Raw genomic sequence first — 11769 nt, 5'->3', positions numbered from 1 at the left:
TCGCCTTGCCCCTCGCTCGCTCGCGCGCCCACAGCAGCAGCACCATGTTGAATCGCGTCCCCAGGCTGAGCCGCCAGAGCCGGCGTCGCTGAGAGGCGGGCGAGAGCCGGGCCGCGGGGAGGGAGGGAAGGAAGGGGTGGGGGCCGCGCTCGCCCCGCGGCTTCGCGCGGATCCGGCAGTCGCCTGCCCCTCTAGTTTCGCTCCGATTTCTTTAAACTTTTTTAGAAATTCCCCTCCCTCCTTCCCTCCTCTCCCCCTGGCCTCCCGCTCCCTCCTTCCCCTCCTCCTCCTCCTCCCCCTCCCTCCCTCCCTCCCTCCCTGCGCCGCCGCCGCCGCCGCCGCCGCCGCCGCCACCGCCGGCCCATGACTGAGCCCCGCCGCCGCCGGCCGAGGAATGGGCTCCGGGCTCTGGTAGGAAGCGCAGGGAGCGGGGGGCGCTTTTAAAACACCGATCTGGGTTTTTTTTTAAAACCTCCTTTGAAAAAATAATGGCAAACTCGACGGGGAAGGCGCCTCCGGACGAGCGGAGAAAGGGACTCGCTTTCCTGGACGAGCTGCGGCAGTTCCACCACAGCAGAGGGTGAGAGCAGAACCGGGGGGGCAGCGCCGGGCGAGCTGGGGCGAACGGGGCTCTCCCGCCCGGGCCGGCGCGGGGTCCCGGCTGACAAGTGCGGGGCTTTCTCTCTCCCGCAGGTCGCCTTTTAAAAAAATCCCTGCGGTGGGTGGGAAGGAGCTGGATCTTCACGGTCTCTACACCAGAGTCACTACTTTAGGCGGATTCGCGAAGGTGAGTGGAAGTTTTAATTTGTATTTCCCTCTCGCTGGCCTCCTCCAAAAAGTCTCCTTTGACCCCGGAGTGGGCGCTCGGGGCCGGGGGGGTGGCCCGCGGGGGCAAAAGGCGTTCTTTTCGCTCGCAGCCGGTGGCACGGAGGCGGACGGCGGCGGGTCTGTTTTTGGCCTGGTGGCTCGCGTGCGCGCGGCGGGCGCGGGGCTCGGGCGGGCAGGCGGCCCGGCGCCGGCTCGCGCCCTGCCCGCTGCCCGGCCGCCCCGGCGGGGTCTGAGCGCCGCGGCGGGGAGTGCGGGCGTGCGGGGCGCCCGCCGAAGCCCCGCGCCCGCCCCGTGCCCGCGCCCGCCCGCTCGCTCGCGACTCAGCTCTGCCGCCGCTGCCGCTCTAGCACAGGCGGAGACACAGAGACACACAGACTCTGAGAGCAGTTTTCGTGCAACTCAAAATTAGCGCGGGCAGGTTTAACATCGATAATCGGCTGCGAAATGATCCCGGCAGCCGGGGGCACAGCCTCGGCCCCGTCGCCCTCGGTTTATACAGCTAACAAAAGAAACCAGGACCTGTCTCCAAATAGCCATCTTAGGCTTCAAGGCTAGGCAGAAGCTGTAGGCCTCAAAGAAGGGCCTATGGAGATGGATAGATGTGGGAGAGGGATCGGAATCGGCCCCGGCCCCGGCCCCCCCAGAACCTGCGGACGTCGCTGTCCGGAACAGTATTGATCCTTTTGAACTTTTTTTTTTTTTTTTAAGTGTAAACGGACCGCGTTGAGATTTAAAAGGGGGCGACAGAGGGACTTGCGATTGGTTATTGTCCGGGCTTCAAAAACAAAACAAACCCACCAGACCCCCCCTCCCGCCCCCCAAACAAAACAAGTGCTATAAAATACAGGGCTCTCGGGTAAAAACACAGCGATTCAAGCAGTCCTTGCTTAGTAACTCTTACGGATCGATCCGAAACAGCCATTGATGCCTGGGTATCTACAGATCTCTGTAGAATGGGTATTTATTTCAAATGTTAGAGTTTTCTTAGATTGTGCATTTTCAGAAAAACGTGGCTATGTTTTTAACAGGTTTCTGAGAAGAATCAGTGGGGAGAAATTGTTGAAGAGTTCAACTTTCCCAGAAGTTGTTCTAACGCTGCCTTTGCTTTAAAACAGTATTACTTGCGGTGAGTAGTAGTGACTCTTGAACAGTATTTGGAAATAAGAGACTTGTGGGGATGTTTGTTTTTAGCAAACTCACACACACACACACACACACACACAAAACAAACCTTGCACACCAAACAGTTCTCTAAACTTCTGTAAATTTCAGTTTGGGAAACATTAAATATCCATAAAGCAAGGTTGTGGGATGGTGAAAATTTTTGTCACCTATTTTAAGATTGTTTCTGTTTTTTTATACAGAATCATTACAGGTGACACCTCCCCACCCCCCCCATCATGATAAACATTCTTTTGTGACATTGTTGTTGATTGCTTGATATCCAAAAAGGGGCAGGAAGGTGATGCTTAGCAAAAGAGTTAAGATAGTTCATGAAACTTTGTATCTCTTTGGAAAAATTTTCTTTGTTTTAGAAACTTCTTTGCCTTTTTAAGATTTTTATAAAATGAAACCTCTTGCCACTGAGTAGTTTTGCAGTAGAATATTTCTATATAGCATAACATGTTGGTGTTTTAGGTAACCAGAATTGTTTTCAGAATATTTTTTTTTGAATTTTCAAGTCAATTAAAATTCAAAAGGATTATTACATATTTAGGAAAAGTTAGGGATGCTATGAAAGAAAATACTATGATTTGGATTTCTCTTTCATTATCTCTTTATTTTACTATTTAACAAAATACATTTCTTATTCAGTTGGTATGTAATAAGTTTAGATGATATATTTTGTAATTCAACTTAATTTTGTCTCCCAGTTTTTCTTCCCTAGGAATGTTTTTATATTGTAATTTATTACAAGGTCATCTTTTATTTTTAATGCTTACTTACCCATAAAGGGTCCTTAGCTGGTGGTTGTTATTTAAAACTAAATACTGTTCTTTATACTTACTAATTTTTAATAACGATATTATAGGATGGCCTTTTTTTAAATAATGCGACTTCTGCATAATTTGAGTTTGGCATTTATCATTGCTCCAGGTGTAATATCCCAGTTTGAATATTCTGTGTTATGTTTCACATTCTGAAGTAGGAATGTAGTAATTGCACAGGTGTCCTTTCTATTGGCTATCATAGATTGACTTCAGGCTTGAAACTGAAAACTTTGTGGGTACCTATTGAGCTACAAAGAAGTCTAGAAAATATTAAATATGGTTATCTATTGTGTGTATATGATAACATGTATGTTAAGAGTACATTTTTTAAGCAAAGGGCTAAAACAAATAGCAAAGTAAAACAAAACTTCCAAAATATTGATTTAGTAATGTGGTAAGAAGTAGATATTTTTATATTTATAGTGATATTTACTTGCTCATTTCTACTTATAACATTGAGAGGAATACTGTTAGTGTATGTCCCTGTTTTTAGTTTGAACATTTGGATTTTAGACTGTTTAAAATACACATTTAAAGTTATGCCTGATACTTACTGGATTGATTGATTGATTGAAATTTAATATTCATAAGGTACTATATGATATATATGGTTCATGAAATGGATGTGTATTTTTCTGAGGAATTTATATTCATCCTAACAGGATTTTAGTATAATCAGTTAAATGGCTAGACTTCCAGTTTTTTACAAGTTACATAAATATTGTTTCTCCAGTTTTGATTTCTATCTTGAGATCATATCATCTGCTGATTATACTTATAGGTACTGTTTTTAATGTATAGCTTCAAGGTTGTTTGCAACTTTTTACATTGTTCTCAGATCAATTTGAGCTTTAATCTCTTATTAGAAGTTGCTTTTTCATCTATGTCTTTAACTAAACTTGTTTTTCCTCCATATGTCACTCTCTAGGTTTGTTTTTGTAGGGTTGTAGCTAGGCTACTAGAAAAAAAAGTTGAGCATTTGTTTTGGAAAATAAAACCGTGTGAAGATTGGTATGGCTTCTAAAGAAATACAAAAGAAATATGCTGGTCAAAAATTGGGTACTACCAACCTTGAAAGATTTTTTTTATCATAGTGGTATAATATTGCACAGTTAGAAGACATGTGTTATGCTGGGTTTTCCACCTTCCTCTGAAAAAAATTTTAACTGGCAGACAGGATGCCAAGCTTTCACAGTGATTCTGTTACTTAATCATAAGAATGCCTCTTCATAGTAAGAAATAGTAATTAAGTCACTTTGTAAGTTGCCTCTCTCATATATCAAATTGAATATCATGGCTTCTGATGACCAGATTTTTTTTTTATAAATCATAGGTGGAATAATTTCTTTAATATGAACTGCTTTTTCCTTTGACCTATTGTAAGACTGTCCTTACATGCAGTAGTTCTCATTTACCCTACAAGTTTAATATTTGCTCTTTTCATAATATTACAGACATTTAAAAATTTAGAGCAAACTAGTATGCTAGCCATGTATATATTCTGACATTTTAATGTTTGTTTTGATCCAGTCATTAAATATAGAGACTTGAGTTTAGTAATCTGCCAAAATTTAGCTTGATTGTATCAAACATACATTTGATCAGTTGTAGATTGTCTACAAAGATTTCTCAAAGTCTAAAATTGAAAATGCAATTGATTATTTGTTTCAACATTGACATTTAATTTTTTTGAATGTAAGTGCTTGCTGATGATGTGTAAAAGTACTCTATGTACAAATTGGGTGTTAATATGATGTTTACATATTTTGTTTGTACTTAGTTGCTTTCTTGGCATGTGCTCCTCAATATATTCCACAAATGCTTATTATTAGATTATTCCTAAAGTATAAAAGGATAAGGTAAAATTTCACACATTTTGTAAATGGAGAAATTAAAGTTCCAAAAAAAATCGATATTGCATTAGGGGCATTCATTAATTGGACAAAAAAGTTATGAACCTGACATGGGCTTAGTAATGTTTAATTTGTGTATTTTGATTCAGTTTGTTAGTCACAAATGATTTTAAGGAATTAAAATATAATTGGAAATTATATGTGGTTAAATTTATGCCTGAGTGTGTATACTCAGTGTGTTCCTTATTTACTCTGTGGATTTTTTTTGTAGTTGTTCCATTTTGGTGCTAAGGTTGGGGGAAGAATTATTAGTCTTATTTCTATTAAGAATTTGAAGCCATGGTATAAAATTTAGGTAAATATTTCAAATACTCACTTGAAGAATTTTGTTTACTGATTCTCTCATAGTACAGCTCTAGTCAAAGCTAACTGGAAGTATTCATTATAAAACTTGATTTTTTGGAAAGGAAGTGAAATATCTTAGACATTAAAAATTTATTGTACAAAATTATATGTTACTGATTTTCTTATAATATTAAATGGTCTTTTTACACTTACCTACACTTAGAATAGTCAGAAACTTAATTGTGGAGTTCCACCCACCATAGTGAATTTTCAATTGCATTGTGAATTTATTCTATTTTTTCCTTTGTGAATAAAGCCCTCCCTAAATTATACCAGTAGAGTTTATGTTTATCAGTTAAATAAAATTGATAAACTCATGTGTTCTGTAGTTAGTGTCCCCTATGTAGATCACTTCTTTTAAGAGAAAGCCTTATATGAATTACTTGAGGTTAAATGAAAGAATGGCTCAAAATTTTAATAAGTACGCAAATGAAATAATACATTGGGTTTGTTAATTGATAAACAGAGATTGTTCTCCTTATTCAAGGAAGGAAAATAAAAATAATATGGAGACTGGAAGAACAACTGTATTTAAATAAATTGTTCATATATACTGGTACATTTTAAATTTAATTTTATACCAAATCTTTCATTTTGAAAAAACCTGATTTTGATATCTTCTGATATTCTATTACATATTAAAAGGGCATGCAAATTCGTTAAAAGGAAGAGTAGAAAGTAGAGAAAGGTGAAAGACTAGTCATAGCTCCGCTAGGTTACTGCTGTGTCTTACAAACCATATTTTGAGCAGCTTAAATTTGCCACAAAGTAGAAATAAATCTTAACTCTTTCCAACATAGTTTATTGAAGATAAAAATTTCACTGAGGCTTCAAACTAAAAACTCTTAACTCTTAAAAATGTTTATATATTTTTTGCATGTGTGTTTTCTGTCTCAAATGTTAACTAAAAATGTCTATTTCTATGTACAAGTACTCTTTTGTAATCCCACCTCTACTCTTGTGGATTCAGTATTTTCATAGTTGGTCATGTGTGAAATCCGCTATAACTTTGATAGAAAAGTATATCTCTTCTGTGAATCTTTTATATTCCCAAACTTAATAATATTGGAAATTGGAAAGGAAGGAAAAACAAATATTTTAATTCATTGGTGTTTAGGTACATTAGCCAGCAAGCAAGTACTCAATACAAACTTTTAAGTAAAGTATTATTACTATTTGGTGAAGGCTGCTTCTTGGGCATTTTCCAGAGTGGAATAGACCCTATTAAAGTTTATTGGTAAAAATGGAGTTTGTCCGAATTAGGATTTAATACATACGGGGCAGGGTTAGGAGGATTCTCTCTGGTTCTGTGATCTGCCACCACCAGCATGACCACACTCTTTGTTATTCAGGGTCAGTTAGAGTAGGAAAATTACAATTTGTGTTGTTATAAAAACTTGTTCTCCTGACGTGTCAATATATGTTTCCTGGGGGGAAAAAAGGCCAAATGAATTTAAGCAATAAAGCAAAACTTGGTTACTGTATTGCAGGACTTCTTACAGACTTCAGTGTGTTAGTGTGCATTGTGGAACTGCAGACAATTTGGAGAAATACTAGTTACTACCTCCCTCACCCTACCCATAGTAAATGGTATTTTGCAGACACCCACCACATATCACAAGGGTGTGATGTGAAACCCCACGTTTGAGGAACACCTACTGAGTTCTGTGGAGCACAGTTTGGGAAACCTAACAATTTTTTTCCTACTGTTTAAAAACTATAATGTAACAAAAATATGTGTGACCGTGATAAAGATTTTTAAGTCTCAGGCAGTGGTTCATATATTGGCATATTTATGATGAAACAGTTTATAATTACTTTTGTTTGGTTAGTCTTCTTGTAAGGTTCTTATTTGAACCAGCAGCCCCCAAAAGGCAAGTATCTAACTGCTCTTTATTTCCCCTGTTGTCCATCATTCTTACTGGAGGCTTTTTTTTTAACAGGATATTTATATTTAAAATTTTGTTTTTAAACTTGTCTAAACAGGCCTCTCTAAAAAATTGTAGCAGAGTCATTGATCACGTTGTTTTAGAACATTGTATTTTGGAATAGTAATTACTTTTGTGGAATATGATGATCATGAAAGTCCTGCTAAAAATTTGTATTTGCTTCAGTTCCAAAACTTTAAAAACTGAGAAGTCATGTCATGAATTTTGATACTAGGGAAAACTGTTTAGAAGTAGATATTGGTTCAAGGACCAAACTTAAATTGTAGTAAAAAATGGAAGTGTTGGCCTCTGTTGGTTGGGCATTGTCCTGTGAGGCTAGAGTTCGCTGGTTCGATTCCCAGTTCAGGCACATGCCTGGGTTGCAGATTTGGTCTGGTCTGATCTGGGCAGGTTCAAGAGGCATCTGATCAATGTTTCTCTTTCATACCACTGTTTCCCTCTCTTTCTCCCTCCTTTCCCCCTCTAAAAATAAATAAAATCTTAAAAGATGGAAACGAAAAAATGGAAATGTTAGGATTAAAGATTATCCTCAAATATTTTATGACTTAAAATTGTAAGCATTTTTATGAAACGCAAAAGTATTAGCTTTTGAATTTAAAATAAATATAAATAAAAGTTAGTTAAGTTATCCATAGTAGAGCCAAGGAAATGGCAGTGATTCTTTCTATTCAGAAGTACACAAAAATGTATATATGGTGATTGATACTGGTATTGGTTACCCATCATAAAATTTATTAATGCATCCACTTAGTAAATAAAACTTTTGGGGGACTTGGAATACAGGGATGGTTTAGAGTAAATTGTCACTTTCTGTACTGTTTGGGTTTCTATGAATTTCATTAAGCTTTCCAAGAATTAAAATAGAGTCTAACATATATTTTTCTATTTCAAAACATAAAGAAATTTCTCTTGTGCTTGGCTACTTTTTGCATATTCATTATGTTGTAAATTGGAAATTAATGCCTTTCTACAAGATACATACCTTCTTAAAAAGTACATTTCAATAACCTGTTGCTGGAACTGGAATTTCTTGGTGATATCTAGGAATAGCTTCCACATCCAAAATTGTTGGCCAAAAAAGATAGGTCCATAGTTCTATTAACATGTAAGTGTTTGCAGGATCTTCCCCATCTTACTACAAGAGAATTTTGTAATGGGGTTGAATCTGTTGTTTTGGCTGTTTTATCTCTTTAGTTCTTAATAATTCCTTTTCCTTTACCCATCATGCCATTGATTTGTCGAAGGAATGGGGTCGTCTGTCCTTTAGAATGTCCCAGATTCTGGATTTATTTGATCCCTTTCTTCTAGTGTCAGTAAACCTGTTCCTTTATTCCCTGTATTTATTTCCTGAAAACCGATAGTTAGATCTAAAGGTTGATAACATTCAAGTTCAATATTTTAGGCATACCTAACAGGTAGGACTGTATTTTTCAGATCATGAGGTGCATAGTGTTTAGTCGTTCTGCTTTAGTGTAAAATTAATCAGTGATTTTGCATATAAATAGTCTGAAACTATTTTTAAAAAGTGTGCCATGGGTGATTTTTAAATATGTTGAAGTTTGAGAATAGTTGATCTAAGTATTGTAATGAAACCAATTTAGTTGCTGAGATAATTGGTTTAACTTGGCATCAACATGTTAGCCAGGGCTACATCCAGAACAAAACCTCTAGGTGACATCTGGTATAGGGCACCTGCTCAAGCTGTACCTGTCATCCTTAAGCAGAGCCTAGACATACCTTCTTCTTTGTCTGTGGGCTCAGAGATGATAACAAGGGATCCACTTCAGTTAACGGGGAAAAGGGTAAATGAAATTACTAATTTGAATTTACCATAACTGTTATTTGTATTATATGGATTTTTAAGAAGTAAAAATCAGTTTTCCTTAATATTTTGGGTTTTTTTTTTCCATGTAGTACTTTGTAATATTTTCCAGAAGTGGGATACCATTTGCTTTATTGAATATACTGGATACTTGTTTTTTCTCTTTGTTAGGATTTTGCTGATCTATCCTATTACTGCTTTGGGGAATTAACTTATATTTATAAATGCTTGTAAAAATAACAATACTAACTGTTTTTGTTTAATGCACTTCATCTTTATTTTTTAAACATTTTCATATGTGAGGTTTTATTTTTATCATTTTAAATTTCAGAAGTGCTATTATTTAATCTTAGAAAAATAACTTAGAAAAAATTTCTTTATACTACTCAAACTTTTCTTCTGAAGCGTATGAGTTACTTCTTTTAAAAAAAGGTTGTAGGTTATATCCAGTTCTCAATCTTAAGTGTCAGCCATAATTGTCAGTTAGGAAAGTACATGCTACATCTTTCTAAAGCCGCACTTTCTCCTTTTCACCTTTCCATTCCCTTCCCTGGTGATAGACTTGCTTTACATCTTACAGAGCATTGTCTTATACATAATCCTCTATTACCCATAGTTGTTAAGTATCTTCGGGTATTATTTCATGTTCTAGGTATGTTTACCTTTTGTTTATATTAGTAAAAGATTCTTTTTATTACCATATAATGGGGCAACTAAAATGTTGCTTCTTATGAAGCAGTATTCACAGAAAATTATATAGAATACATTGCTTGAATATACATCTTATTGTGAAAAATGTAAAGCATGTAATTCTTGTCCTTTTGAGTTTTTACTATTTGGTAAATTGTTATAATGTTTAGTGGTCAGTTGCTATGTGTGCAAAGATGATATTTACTATATAATCATGACATACACATTTTTCATGGTTTGGTATGAAATTTTTGTCCATTGGTTGATTTTAATAAGTAAAATGTTGATTTAAACATACATGTGGTCAGGAGGAACATTCTTTTAAAACAGGGCAAAGAAGAGGCTATAAGTTGGGGTCCTATGCAGAAAATACATAACCTGTAATTCTTTCGAGATGGGGCTGAATTTAAATTTGTCTGTAAAAATGCCCAGGTTGATCACACTTTCCATAATGTTTTATAGATTAAGTGAGTTTTCAGTGTACTTGAGCTCAAATCAGACCACTTAGTGCTCCATAAACAGTAGTTAGTACCTTAGCAGGCTGTACCTCCAAGTGCACTCACAAGTAATAGGTCAAGAGTGCTTAAGTGGTTTGGTATAATCTTTTTAGTTTACACCATTAAAAAGTCAAATTTCTGAATTTCTGAGTAGTGCTTCCAGGTAGCCCTATATTACAATGTATTAATTCGATATAGTAGTAAAAAATCTGTTTTAGAGAGAAATGGTGGACCTTTTTAATCCTCACCCAAGGATATATTTCTTAATTTTAGAGAGAGAGGAAAGGACGGGATGGGGGGTAGCATTAGAAGATAGGGGGGAGACAGACAGACATTGATTTGTTGCCTCCCATTCACACCCTGACTGGGGATTGAACCCAGAACCCAGGTATGTGCCTTGACCGGAAATCAAACCCTCAACTTCTTGGGGTACAGATCAATACTCCTACTAACTGAGGCGTCTGGCCAGAGCAGCCATTATTTTTTTAATTATTAACTTTTGTTTTTGCTATCTGTCTGTGAACTTGTTTATATTTCATTAATATCAATCAATCGTTATTTTGCCACATTTGTTTTATATTTTTCTCTTTTTATGTGATGGGGTGTGTGTATACACATACATACATTACTATTAGTGTTGTTATTACTGTTTAATCCTTTGATATCATTGTAGGTTAATGCCCTTTACTCAGAAATATAAGTGTATGTCACCTTAGAATAAAAACATTCTCTTATGTGACAATGGTAATTATCAACTTCAGAAAACAACATGGGTATAATTGCATTATTTAATATACAGAGCTTATTCAAATATTACCAATTGCCTCAAAGATTTTTCAGCAATCATACTTTACCAATCCATGATCTTGGATTACATATCTTTAGTTCTTTGGCCTTTCATGATACTACCATTTTTGAACAGTATAGGCCAACGACTGTATTACAAAATTTGGATTTGTCAGATATTTTTTTTAGGATTAGGTTTAGGTTCAGCATTTTTGGCAGGAAGCGTGTGATGTCACTTTGTCCCATTACTGCTGATGTTAGCTTCGGTAAAGGTGATGTCCTCCTGGTTTCTTCACTGAGGTTTCCATTTTCTCTTTTATAATTAATAAGTAACATATGGGGACATATTTTGAGATCATGTAAATATCTTACCATAAACTTTTACCCAATAGTTTTAACATCCACTTGATTGTTGCCTGAATCACTTATTATGCAGGATGTACAATGCTTATTTCCTAACTCTATTATTCCTTCTATATATATTTATTAGTTTCCGACCTAGAAGAAAAGTATTTTCATATTTATTTATTAGATTTTTAATTTATACAGATTAAAATCCACTATATTGTGCATTTTGCATTATGTTATTAAATTTGACCACTAGGAATTCTTTCAAGATGACCTCTGTATCTTTTTAACATGTTCCCATTATTTTTGAGCTCTTTTTGCTCTCTGACAAGATAAACTCTTCCAGAATCAACTTCTATTTTGCTTATCCAGCTCTCTGGCATCTATTTCTCCAAGGAATCCTGATTCCTTTTAGTGCGAAGTGGTATATAGAAACCAAGATCTGGGTAGTAGGTATGCTCATTGTTATTGGACTGTCTTTTTTTTTCAGGTCCTTAAAAAGAACAGCTAGGAAGTTTGTTAATGTTAAATGTAAATACAGACATTTTGAAAATCATAAGGCTGTACTGATATCCCTAATTATTAGTGCGTACAAGTTTC

The 11769-nt window shown here is 36.6% G+C and overlaps 1 protein-coding gene across 1 annotated transcript in view; it reads left to right on the top strand.

The window, feature by feature from the left end:
- The first annotated feature begins 326 nt into the window (after positions 1-326).
- Positions 327-11769, top strand: part of ARID2 (AT-rich interaction domain 2) — a 161963-nt gene continuing 150520 nt past the window's right edge. Inside the window, exons 1-3 of the mRNA XM_054591203.1 lie at positions 327-580; positions 694-787; positions 1857-1954. Coding sequence (XP_054447178.1) covers positions 489-580; positions 694-787; positions 1857-1954 — 284 coding nt within the window. The 5' untranslated portion in view covers positions 327-488. The remainder of the gene's footprint in view (positions 581-693; positions 788-1856; positions 1955-11769) is intronic.

This window comes from Pteronotus mesoamericanus, unplaced genomic scaffold, assembly GCF_021234165.1.
Source record: "Pteronotus mesoamericanus isolate MK-2021 breed Mesoamerican mustached bat unplaced genomic scaffold, CSHL_Meso_final scaffold_21, whole genome shotgun sequence".
Lineage (NCBI taxonomy): Eukaryota > Metazoa > Chordata > Mammalia > Chiroptera > Mormoopidae > Pteronotus > Pteronotus mesoamericanus.
This window is presented reverse-complemented; position numbering and strand designations above follow the sequence as displayed.